The sequence below is a fragment of the Littorina saxatilis genome, linkage group LG2, assembly GCF_037325665.1.
Source record: "Littorina saxatilis isolate snail1 linkage group LG2, US_GU_Lsax_2.0, whole genome shotgun sequence".
Classification (NCBI taxonomy): domain Eukaryota; kingdom Metazoa; phylum Mollusca; class Gastropoda; order Littorinimorpha; family Littorinidae; genus Littorina; species Littorina saxatilis.
Genome location: NC_090246.1, coordinates 57260904 through 57273622, shown reverse-complemented (window position 1 = coordinate 57273622; position 12719 = coordinate 57260904). Strand labels below are relative to the sequence as shown.

General features: G+C 41.7%; 1 protein-coding gene and 2 long non-coding RNA genes across 3 annotated transcripts in view; 2 read left to right on the top strand and 1 right to left on the bottom strand.

Moving 5' to 3' along the window:
- LOC138959338 (allatostatin-A receptor-like) overlaps window positions 1–6957 on the top strand; it is a 33981-nt gene extending 27024 nt beyond the window's left edge. Inside the window, exons 5-8 of the mRNA XM_070330767.1 lie at window positions 263–415; window positions 2549–2647; window positions 5016–5181; window positions 6081–6957. Of these exons, the coding sequence (XP_070186868.1) occupies window positions 263–415; window positions 2549–2647; window positions 5016–5181; window positions 6081–6451 (789 nt within the window). The 3' untranslated portion in view covers window positions 6452–6957. The remainder of the gene's footprint in view (window positions 1–262; window positions 416–2548; window positions 2648–5015; window positions 5182–6080) is intronic.
- Window positions 1–12719, top strand: part of LOC138959364 (uncharacterized) — a 140205-nt gene that overhangs the window by 48863 nt on the left and 78623 nt on the right. The gene's annotated exons all lie outside the window — the stretch shown is intronic.
- Window positions 1–12719, bottom strand: part of LOC138959365 (uncharacterized) — a 63235-nt gene that overhangs the window by 44679 nt on the left and 5837 nt on the right. The window lies entirely within an intron of this gene.

Sequence of the window (12719 nt, the reverse complement as noted above, 5' to 3'; positions counted from 1 at the left end):
TGTTTGTAAAGAAGCGTCTTTTCTATATTTGAAGTGTTATAACACTGTTAAATTAGAATTTATATTCCTTAAATCGTCAAGCGCGTCATTTTTTATTTCCATATATGGTAAAAGGTGTTAGAAAGCTTTGGAAAAACCGGGGACACCAAGCTGTAACTTTCTGAGCATGCGCATTCTATCCATGGAGAGCTTAACCATTGTGTAATTGTATTCATCTGCTATTTGCACCGTTAACCGCAGTTTTTTCTCATGTTGTTTTCAGATGATCTACCACCTGTTTGTGTCGGTGGTGATGTTCTTTGTGCCCATTGTGGTGATGATCGTCTGCTACAGCGTCATCTCTGTCAGTCTCCTCACCAGGAAGGGCCCGGGGGGTCAGCAACCCTCGGACAGTCAGTCCAGGTCCAAAAGGAGGGTCAGTGACAGAGTAACAGTAAAAGTAGTTGTAGTAGGGGTAGTAGTAGTAGTAGAAAATAGTATTAGGATTGGTAGTAGTAGTAGTAGTAGTAGTAGGAGTAGCCGTAGTAGTAGGCGTAGAAGGGGTAGTAGTAGTAGTAGTAGTAGTAGGGGTAGGGGTAGAAGGGGTAGCCGTAGTAGTAGCCTAGTAGTAGTAGTTGTAGTAGTAGCAGCAGTAGTAGTAGTAGGGGTAGTAGTGGTAGTCGAAGTAATAGTAGTAGGGGCAGGGCTCCTAATATGGACCGGCTCCTAATATGGACCACCTCCTGTTTTGACAAACTAACGGCGCTAGAGCGCTCAAAACAGTTTCATTGGCTGTATTCCCCCTCTCTGGATAACTTGCACATGTCAAAACAGTTGCAGAAACACAAACCTCAAAACCGTTTGTCTTTTTCTCTTTTTTTCACTTTTGGCAGAATTCACTCTAAATTTGCCGCCTAAACCGGACTCGTTTCTCTCCACAGCCAAAGCTTTTATCACACAAACATTGCAAGATATGACAGCTAAGACCGTATTTTGTTACATTTTAGCAGTGTTGACCCCGAGATTCTACTGCAAACAGAAAATAATAGCAACATCTCAAAGTATGTGTGAGTCCCCTAATATGGACCACCTTCAACAAATCGAAGAAAATAAAAGCTAAAGGCTATTTTCATTAATTCATTAAGAAGCTTGCTGGAAATAACCTATAACTAGCCCTGGAGATTTCAAAAAAATATAACAAATAGTCTTTTTTTCGTAAAAGTTGATAATTTCACTTATTTTCACTCTGTTTTTGATACGCTTCTTTAGTTTCCTGGTGTGCTTCAAATAATGCTCTCATCAACCCGAAACAGATAAATCTAAAGCATATGGGCGCCTAATATGGACCATTTGTGATTTTTTTCTGTATTTAAATTTTGCTGAATGTCTATCAAAGCTATTTCACTCTAACTAGGCCTAACTTTCTTTCTTTATTTATTTGGTGTTTAACGTCGTTTTCAACCACGAAGGTTATATCGCGACGAACTAGGCCTAACGGTTAACCTAAGAGAGAAGGACTACCAAACACAAAATGAAACTTCTTCACAAGAAAACAAGCTAGTTATCAGCATGAAACAAAATGTGGTCCATATTAGGAGCCCTTCCCCTAGTAGTAGTAACAACAGTAGGAGTAGTAGTAGTAGTAGTAACAACAGTAGGAGTAGCAGTAGTAGTAGTACATGCAGGGCTCCCCACATAATATGCTCTAGCGCAAGGGTCCCGGGACCCCCAATTATAATTTTAAGGGGGTCCTCAGCAGAACTTTAGAGGGTCCCAAAACCAGGAGGACTTTTGGAAGTTCTTTGATATGCCTTCACAATTGTGTTATTTGTAATATTGGTAAGCTTTATTCCGTAAATTCGCGTCGGTTATGAAAATGTGTTTCTGAAAAAATCCAACTAAGTGTGCGTTCTTGTTCATTCTGTATGTAATAGCAGACGATTGCATCAGTACCGACGGTACCAACATGTAGTACTGCGTCCCGGGGCCCGCCCTCTTTAAGTTTAGTGGGTCGCGGGACCCTCTCCAAGAATTTCTTGTCCCTTTTTCGTCTTCTATGGCGCATGGGACGCAGGGACGCACAGTGTGAGAAGCCCTGTTTGTAGTAGTGCTAGGAATAGTAGGAGTAGTAGGAATAGGAGTAGCAGTAGTAGCAGGGGTGGCAGTAATAGTAGCGGTAGAGGTTGCACTAAGGGAACACCAGCCGAAGCATTTGTTGAGGATGACTTCCAGCAGAAGAAGCAGGAGTGGTATCGATACTTCAGTTACTTAACAGTAGTACAGGTGTAGTAGTTTCAAGAGGAGTGTGAAGAGTAAGGCGGTAGAAGTAGGAGTATAAATGTTTTGAAATCAGATCTCTCATCGTCGAATGATAATCTTTTTATGCCAGCAAAAATACTTACCCCTTAATACCCTAGTATTCATCATCGCAATAACGTGGTACCTAAAAGAAAACTATTCGGAATTCTCTGACGTGACGCCATAAATATAATACTCTGCTGACGTCACTGCTGCAAGGCGTGTTACAACCTACAGCACGTGTTGACCGTTGTGTTTGACATGTGACCAGGTGGTGAGGATGCTGGTCATCCTGCTGGTCGTGTTTGTCTTCTGCTGGACACCGGCCCACGTGCTCGATCTCATCCCCGTCTTTGACAAGGAACACGAGGTGAGTGACCGCCCCAAACTTCTTGACCCACTGACTGACTGACTGGCTGGCTGGACTAACTCACTCTATCACTCACTCACTCACTCACTTACCCAATCACTCATCTACTCACTCACTCACTCACTCACTCACTCATTCACTCACTCACGCACTCACTCACTCATTCACTCACTCACTCATCCACTCACTCACTCATCCACTCACCCACTGACTCAACCACTGACTCACCCACTGACTCACCCACCCACCCACTCACTCACTCATTCACTCACTCATTCACTCACTCATTCACTCACTCACTCACTCATTCACTCACTCACTCATTCACTCACTCACTCATTCACTCACTCACTTATTCACTCATTCATTCACTCATTCCCTCATTCAGTCACTCACTCGCTCAATGACTCATCCCCGCACTTACTGAGTAACACAAATGTGTTTACTTGTTCCCCTAAATTATGTTGTAATTACACCTCTACTTGTTTGTTCGTATGATGGAAACCTAAAGTCCGTTCACTTGATAGATGAGCCGCTGGGCATGCAGTGTGCCGGAAGAAAACAAAGGGCCGAACCAAACAAAAGAATGGTAATCCCATGGTCCTGATGGCTCAGACACCCCCCCCCCCCCCCCGAAAAATGAAAGTTTTTGTCCCACACGCACCTATATCTATTGGAGTAAATTTTGAGACTTGGCAGGACATTCATTTGTGAAACTGTTGCAGTTTCTAGAAACCGTAACCTCGCAAGGAAAACATTAAAACAAATATTTGAAACAAAAACTCGTTAACCTTTGAATCCTTGTTTGCAGAGCGTCGTGAAGGTGAGCTATGTTGAAACGTTGATCAGCACAGTAGAATTGTGATGTTTGGGGTGTGCAAGAGAAAGTTACCAACTGGGAGGGAACCAGCCATTGGGTCGGAGTCCTTCAAATCACAAGCAGATTCCCACCCACTTGTAACTTTCTCGTGGATATCAGCCCTGGTGACATTGCAGACTTATGAAGTTTGGTCGCACAGTAGAACTGTTAAGTTTGTTAGCACTGTAGAATTGTGAGGTTGGATAGTATGGTAGAATTATGAGGTTTGGTATAGCACGTTAGAATTGTGAATTTAAGGTAGCACATTACAATCGTGATGTTTGAAAGCACAACAGAACTAGAACATTAGCTACCAAGGCCAGGATTTGCAAGGTTTGGTGGTACAGTAGAATCGTCAGTTTTGTAGAACGTTAGAATTGTGAGATATGGTAGCACTATAGAATTGTGAGGTTTGATAGCACAGTAGAATTGTGAAGTGACGTAGTTATGTAGACGTGTGGAGTTTAGTAGCATTAGAGAATTTTGAGTTTTGATAGCACGGTAGAATTTTGAGAGTTGATAGCACGGTAGAATTTTGAGATTTGATAGCACGGTAGACTTTTGAGATTTGATAGCACAGGAGAGTTTTTAGCACAATAGATTTCTGAGGTTTCGTAGTATTGTAAAATTGTGAGGGTTGATAGCACAGTAGAAGCCTTCGGTAGAATTCAGTAGGGTTTGGAAGCCCTGTAAAATTTGAGGCTGGGTAGCACGGTAAAATTGTGATGTTTGAAAGCATGGTGAAATTATTTAGGTTGAAAGCATGATATAGTTTTGATGTTTAACGGAGTTTTGATAGCACATTTGAATTGGAATTTATGAAGGCACGGTCGAATTTTAAGGTTTAAAGGGGGGATTGAAAGCATTGTAGAATTGTGGGGCTTGAAAGCACGGAACAATATTATTGTGAGTTTTTATTTGGGTTTGAAAGCATGGTAGAACTATACGTTTTATGGGGGTTTCAAAGCACGGAAGAATTGAAGTTTAAAAGGACAGAATATATGTGAGGTTTGAAAGCACGGACGAATTGTGAGGCCGTCTGAACGCAGAGACGAATTGTTAGCTTTGAAAGGACGGAACAATTGTGAGGTTTGAAAGCACGGAAGAATTGTGAGGTTTAGAAGCACGGGCGAATAATCAGGATTAAAAGCACGGAAGAATTGTGAGATCTGAAAGCACGGGCGAATGTTGAAGTCTGAAAGCACGGGCGAATATTGAAGTCTGAAAGCACGGGCGAATATTGAAGTCTGAAAGCACGGGCGAATGTTGAAGTCTGAAAGCACGGGCGAATATTGAAGTCTGAAAGCACGGGCGAATATTGAAGTCTGAAAGCACGGAAGAAGTTGTGACTGAGGTATTACACGGTAGACTAGCTTCTGAGCTTTTAAGAGTGGTTCGATAGCAAATTGGTACGCGAGGTCAGTGACGGCTGCTGTCCCTCTAGACAATCCAACTTCGCAAAAGAAACATGAACTAAAACACTCCTTCAACTTTTCCCTTTGTCTGCAGATGGATCGAACGGTGAGCTATGTTGCCCTGTACATCGGATACCTGAACAGCGCCCTCAACCCTATTCTCTACGCTGGCTTCAACGACAACTTCAGGCGTGGCTTTAAGGAGGTGTTCTCCTGTGGTTGTCTCCCTTTTAAGAAAGTCGGCAGTCGTGTCAGGCCAGGTGTGTGTGTGTGTGTGTGTGTGTGTGTGTGTGTGGGTTTGTGTGTGGGTTTGTGTGTGTGTGTCTTTGTGGATGTGTGTGTGTGTGTTTTGTTTGGATTTGATGATGGGTTTGCTGTTTTTATAATAATAATGATAATTATAATGACAGCTTATATAGCGCGAACCACAGTAATGTATGCTCTCTTCGCTTTACATATTAACTATAAATAAAGACATACCATTTTAACATCAATACATATACATCCTAGCAAAATAACGCAATACAATCACAACACATCAGCCACTTATGGACGATACCATGCATGTTGATAAACACACACAATAAATAATGTACAATCAACATAGGAAAATAACAACTTAAACACACACACACACACACACACACACACACACACACACACACACACACACACCCACACCCACACCCACACACACACACAGTAAATACTGACACTGTTTGTGTTCACATTAACAGCCGTTTTAAAAGTTAAGCTCGCAAGTTAAATTTAGGTTTTGTCCTGCGTTGACACACACACACACACACACACACACACACACACACACACACACACACACACACACACACACACACACACACACGCGCGCGCGCGCGAGCTCGCACTCTCTCTATCTCTCTCCACAATATCACTATCCCCCACCACCATTACTAAACAAGGAAATAAACCGACCGGCCAGACAACCAACCCGCAAACCGACCGACCAACCAACAAACAAACCAGCCAACAAACCAACCGAAGCAAAATAACCAGAATTGTGTTGGAAGACGTTTACAACAACACATAGACTAACACCATATCACACCCAAGCAAACCAAAGCTTATTTAACATTTTACACACCTTATACAACACTTTTTAAATATATTCCGCACCCTACAGAATTCCGTCGACGTACAGAGACAGTCAGCCCTACCAGGGGTCAAGGTCTCGATTCCAAACAGCCACACATCGACAGAGGAACGACAGATCTAGAGCAACCTGATCAACATCTTCATCTGCACCACAACCCACCGACATCCCTCAACGACCACAACGGTGTCAGCAACAACGACGGCAACAACCAGAACCACAACAACAGCAACAACGACGACAACAACCAGAACCACAACAACAGTAACAACGACGACAACAACCAGAACCACAACAACAGTAACAACGACGACAACAACCAGAACCACAACAACAGCAACAGCCACATGATTCATGTCGCCACCATCGGCACGTCGGCAGCCACGACTTCCTTCACTTGAATGAATGGAGCTGTAAAACTAGGAAATTTACTGACTTACTGAAATCAAGTGAGAAGTCATAACTATGAAATCAAGTGAGAATTCATGCTATGAAATCAAATGACAATCCATTCTTTGAAAACAGTGGACAGTTCATGCTATGAAATCAAGTGACAATTCATACTATGGAATCAAGTGACAATTCACACTATGATAACAAGGGACTATTCATGCTATGAAATCAAGTGACAATTCATACTATGGAATCAAGTGACAATTCACACTATGATAACAAACAACAATTCATGCTATAAAATAAAGTGATAATTTATACCATGAAAACAAGGGACTGTTAGTTAATGAAATCAAGTGACAATTCATACTATGAAATCAAGTGACAAAATGTATGCATAATCATGTGAATTTTCTGTCTTCTTCAGTCGCTACCGGTTCCTTCATTGATACTTGAAATATTGGAGTTGTGACCTTCAATTCCGTGAATTCAGAAAATAAAGTGACAATTCACACTGTTAGAATCAAGTGACAATTCACACTGTTAGAATCAAGTGACAATTCACACTGTTAGAATCAAGTGACAATTCACACTGTTAGAATCAAGTGACAATTCACACTGTTAGAATCAAGTGGCAATGTATGGTGTGAAATTCAAGTGACAATCCATACTGAGAAATCAAGTTACAGTTTATACTGCCAGTTGCTCCTGTGAAATAAAAAGGACAGCTCATGATACAAAACAAGTAACGTCAAATGTACTGTCAAACTGAATGCGTCATGATATATTGTGTAAAAAAAATCCATCGCACACGGCATTAATAGGTAACATGCGCCTTGAGTCGCCTTGTGTGGTGAGATACGTGCGCGATATAAATCCTCGTAAATAAATAAATAAACTAATGGGCGGTTCTGGTGAGGTTATGCCCCTTCTTTCTTTCGGCTGGTAACAGGCGGAACCTCGCGGCAAGGTCACACGAGAAAGGACAAAAACGTGCATTGGTCCCAAATAGCATGTCGCTTTGTTTGTATTGTATGGGGAGATTTATATAGCGCTTGACGTTCTCTAAGCGCTTTACATATTAATTTCTGCTTTGGTAACAGTTCGTGTGTAAGTCGTGCTTTTTATACAGTAAAAAGACAATGACGACAATGGTAACAGGCGGAACCTCGCGGCAAGATCACAGGAGTTGTCTCGCGTTATCACCCCAGAAGCGCTCATTAAAGTGACATTATATACTGTGAAAACAAGTGATATTGTCATCAATGTCAAGCTTTGTTCTTCATATCAAGCTGGGTAACTGAACTCGCAAATATGATGGCAGTTATGTGCATTTTTAGAGTCGAAGAAAAGCGTTGCAAAGTTTACGTTTGACGTCAAATTCAAGTGTGACGTGATCGTTTGAACTTATAATGCGCACTTGGGCCCTGAATTGCATTCTAAAAATTACTTTCACAACATTAAATATGTTGCTACCTGTCAATGATTGTGCGTACTTTTACACTACCAAAATAATGACAAAAACGATGTTTGGTCGCTTGTTGTCAGACCAACATTTTGTTGTCGGTCCTCGCCTTCTGTTTTATCTTAATTAACCTCGGCCTTGCGGCCTCGGTCGATAAAGACGGAGGAAAAAAACCCGATATGCTCCCCCCGGACCGACAAAACGCTGGTCTGACAACAAGCCACAAAACATCTTATATTGTATACTATGAAAACAAATGACGATGTATATACTATATTACAAGTGATAATGTATATAAATTATTGTGAAATCAAGTGAAAATGTATTCCTTCTGTGCATTATCTACCCACATTGCTCGCTACCAAATTTCTTCGTTAGCACGTGAAAGATTGGAATTATTAAAAGGTTACAGCATCCGTTTCGTCCACTGGCAATTGAAAGGCCTGGAATGTTGCCGTAAATGATGTGTAAATATACCGTTACCATCCCTCTCGTGTCCCGAAAAGGATAGTAGAGATGTTCATCATAGTCTCATTTTTCAGAGTGAGTGAAGATTAGCATATCGTGCTCATTTGCTTTAACATTTTAAATTATTTATCAACTTCCTTTATTTACTTGTTTTCAATGTTTCCGTTTCATTATTATTATTCACTTCTTTTTCGGCAAATGTGAGTACTTGGTTTTTTCTGTGACTGTGTACATTTCTTGTGAAGGACAGTAGTAACCCTCCACTTGTAACTCGTCTTGTGAAGGACAGTAGTAACCCTCCACTTGCAACTCGTCTTGTGAAGGACAGTATAGTAACCCTCCACTTGTAACTCGTCTTGTGAAGGACAGTAGTAACCCTCCACTTGCAACTCGTCTTGTGAAGGACAGTAGTAACCCTCCACTTGTAACTCGTCTTGTGAAGGACAGTAGTAACCCTCCACTTGAAACTCGTCTTGTGAAGGACAGTAGTAACCCTCCACTTGTAACTCGTCTTGTGAAGGACAGTAGTACCCCTCCACTTGTAACTTGTCTTGTGAAGGACAGTAGTAACCCTCCACTTGTAACTCGTCTTGTGAAGGACAGTAGTAACCCTCCACTTGTAACTCGTCTTGTGAAGGACAGTAGTAACCCTCCACTTGTAACTCGTCTTGTGAAGGACAGTAGTACCCCTCCACTTGTAACTCGTCTTGTGAAGGACAGTAGTAACCTTCCACTTGTAACTCGTCTTGTGAAGGACAGTAGTACCCCTCCACTTGTAACTCGTCTTGTGAAGGACAGTAGTAACCCTCCACTTGTAACTCGTCTTGTGAAGGACAGTAGTAACCCTCCACTTGTAACTCGTCTTGTGAAGGACAGTAGTAACCCTCCACTTGTAACTCGTCTTGTGAAGGACAGTAGTAACCCTCCACTTGTAACTCGTCTTGTGAAGGACAGTAGTAACCCTCCACTTGTAACTCGTCTTGTGAAGGACAGTAGTAACCCTCCACTTGGACACATGCCAACATTCTGCAGCCTAGCTGTTTTCTGTGCAGAGTGGGGGATTGCGGAATTAAATGTACAGATTGACATCGGTGTCAGTTACACAAATAATTCAGCAAACACATTTTACTCTGCGCAGATTGCAGCCAGACAGTAGAGTTTTCACACATGTCTAGATGAAAGGATGTTTTTATCCAAGGCAGATCAGTGGCGCTTCACGTGATAGATTCATGGTAAGGTAATTTTATTATTAAGCCAACATCTGGGTCCGCCTCGTGCATGGTTACTTTCACTTTATTCATATGGGCCTACACTTTTTAAGCCGCCATTAGAATAATGGGGGGCTTACTGGATTCGCTCTGTCTGTTTGTTTGTTTGTTTGTTTGTTTGTTTGAGGCGGGCGGGCGGTCAGTCGGTCGGTGTTTGTCGGGTAAGACTTGTATCTCTGGGTCAATTAAGCTCAAATTTTGTGAAATTGTTAGGAATAGGCTTTGTTTTTTGTATGCAAAAAATTACATTCCTAACGGTAGTCAAACGGAAGATATTAGCTTTTAACGGACAAACCGAGCCAGGGGACGAAACCCACTGACGTGTGCGGGAATTCCCGCAGGTTACTTCCCTTTCCCCTTTTTGGTTCACTGATCTATATTTTTAGATCAGTTTTGGTTTTACGTGCTCCGATATTTGGATGCTTCGTTGGGCGGTAACAGTGCACTTTGAACTCAAAGCCATGACGTTCCCTACACAAGGCTTTGATAACGAACGGATAAGGGGCGTAAATCTTTGCATCTTTGAATGAATCGAAACGCACAAGTGGTAAGTCTCGTGCGTTTCGATTCATTCAAAGATGCAAAGATTTTCGTTGTTGATACAAAGGGACTTGACGCTCACTTTCTGCACGCTGAGAACGCCACTTCCTGCAGTGACGCTGACAACGTTCAAAAATACCATCTGAAAATATTAATTCTGCCCTACAGCGTTTTAGTTGGTCCATGATGGGTCCAACCATTTGTTTTCCTAATTTATGTCAAGCCTCTGATGCCAAGAAATTGAGTGAAGCCGACCCGCTTTGAATTATCAACTGTAATATGACTAAGGAGTTACGCCCCTTATCCGTTCGTTATCAAAGCCGTAGGGAACGTCATGGCTTTGAGTTCAAAGTGGTAACAGTGGAGTTTGTTTTATTGGTGTGTGTGGTTTCGTGGTACGGACTCCTTTGCCAAATGTTTTGGTCTTATGTTATTCAGGGGCGGATCTGGGTTTTGAAAGGGGGGGGTGCAAAGTTTTTTTGGTTGTTTTTTTGTGTATCTTATCAGCGAAGGCGCGAAGCGCCGAACCGATGGCGCGAAGCGCCGAGCATGCTAGGGGGGTCCGGGGGCATGCCCCCCCGGAATTTTTTTTTAAAAAGGAAGCAAAATTGTGCAATCTGGTGCAATCTGAGCGTGTAAAGTGCTATTTTCAGGTGATACATTTTTTTTTCTTCTTTTTTTTTTTTTTTTTTTTGTCCCGCTGGGGGGGGGGGGGGGGGGGTGCAATTGCACCCATTGCACCCCCCCCCAGATCCGCCCCTGTTATTACTAGCATTTTGTTTCTCACTTCGACTCTATATATTCTATAAGAATCAGACAGTGTAAAAGTATTACCATCAACATGCTCAGTTTGCTGAAAAATAACTTTGATTTGAGTTATCTCCCTTCCTTAGGAACGTTTTAGAAGATAGTAGAGATTCAGGGCCAAAAACATATAAATATGTTATACTCGGATTAAAAACAAGCTCTTAAAATTAAAAAAATATAAAAATTATGATTAAAATTAAATTTTCGAAATCGATATGAAATCAATTTCATCTTATTCCTTGTCTGTCTGTCTCTGTTCTCTTAGCTTCCCCTCTCTGTCGGTGACTACTCTCTCTCTCTCTCTCTCTCTGAATATGGTTTGAAACAGTTTTGCGTGACTTATGGTCGCGGCCGGTTTGGAATCCGGCCCGGGACGGACACGGGTCAACTGTTTGACTGTATCCATGTCCCACCCCCGTTTCACCACATGGCGGCGTATTGACCCGTAATGGTCAACCCTTGTTTTCGTTGTTTTTTTCAAATAGCGTTCTCTTGTGACGTACAGAAAGAAAGATAGGCCTATTTAGGATGGTTGAAATGAAGAGAAGAAAAGAAACCAAAGATAACTTGCTGTTTTGAGAAAAACAAACAAGTCGCGTAAGGCGAAAATACAATATTTAGTCAAGTAGCTGTCGAACTCACAGAATGAAACTGAACGCAATGCCATTTTTCAGCAAGACCGTATACTCGTAGCATCGTCAGTCCACCACTCATGGCAAAGGCAGTGAAATTGACAAGAAGAGCGGGGTAGTAGTTGCGCTAAGAAGGATAGCACGCTTTTCTGTACCTCTCTTTGTTTTAACTTTCTGAGCGTGTTTTTAATCCAAACATATCATATCTATATGTTTTTGGAATCAGGAACCGACAAGGAATAAGATGAAAGTGTTTTTAAATTGATTTGGACAATTTAATTTTGATAATAATTTTTATATATTTAATTTTCAGAGCTTGTTTTTAATCCGAATATAACATATTTATATGTTTTTGGAATCAGCAAATGATGGAGAATAAGATAAACGTAAATTTGGATCGTTTTATAAATTTTTATTTTTTTTTACAATTTTCAGATTTTTACTGACCAAAGTCATTAATTAATTTTTAAGCCACCAAGCTGAAATGCAATACCGAAGTCCGGGCTTCGTCGAAGATTACTTGACCAAAATTTCAACCAATTTGGTTGAAAAATGAGGGCGTGACAGTGCCGCCTCAACTTTCACGAAAAGCCGGATATGACGTCATCAAAGACATTTATCAAAAAAATGAAAAAAACGTTCGGGGATTTCATACCCAGGAACTCTCATGTCAAATTTCATAAAGATCGGTCCAGTAGTTTAGTCTGAATCGCTCTACACACACACACACACACAGACACACACACACACACACACACACACACACACACACACGCACATACACCACGACCCTCGTTTCGATTCCCCCTCGATGTTAAAATATTTAGTCAAAACTTGACTAAATATAAAAACCACAAGTTTTTTGCCTTTGTACGTTAAAGTGTGTGTGTGTGTGTGTGTGTGTGTGTGGTGTGTGCGTGCGTACGTGCGTGCGTGCGTGTCTCTGTCTCCCTCTCTCTCTCTCTCTCTCTCTCTCTCTCTGTCTCTGTCTCTCTCTCGCTCTCTCGCTCTCTCGCACTTCACGGGTTGGTACATTATCGAGTGGTCTTTCGTAAACGTGGATGAAAAAAACTCAGCTCGGCTACCTATTTCCACA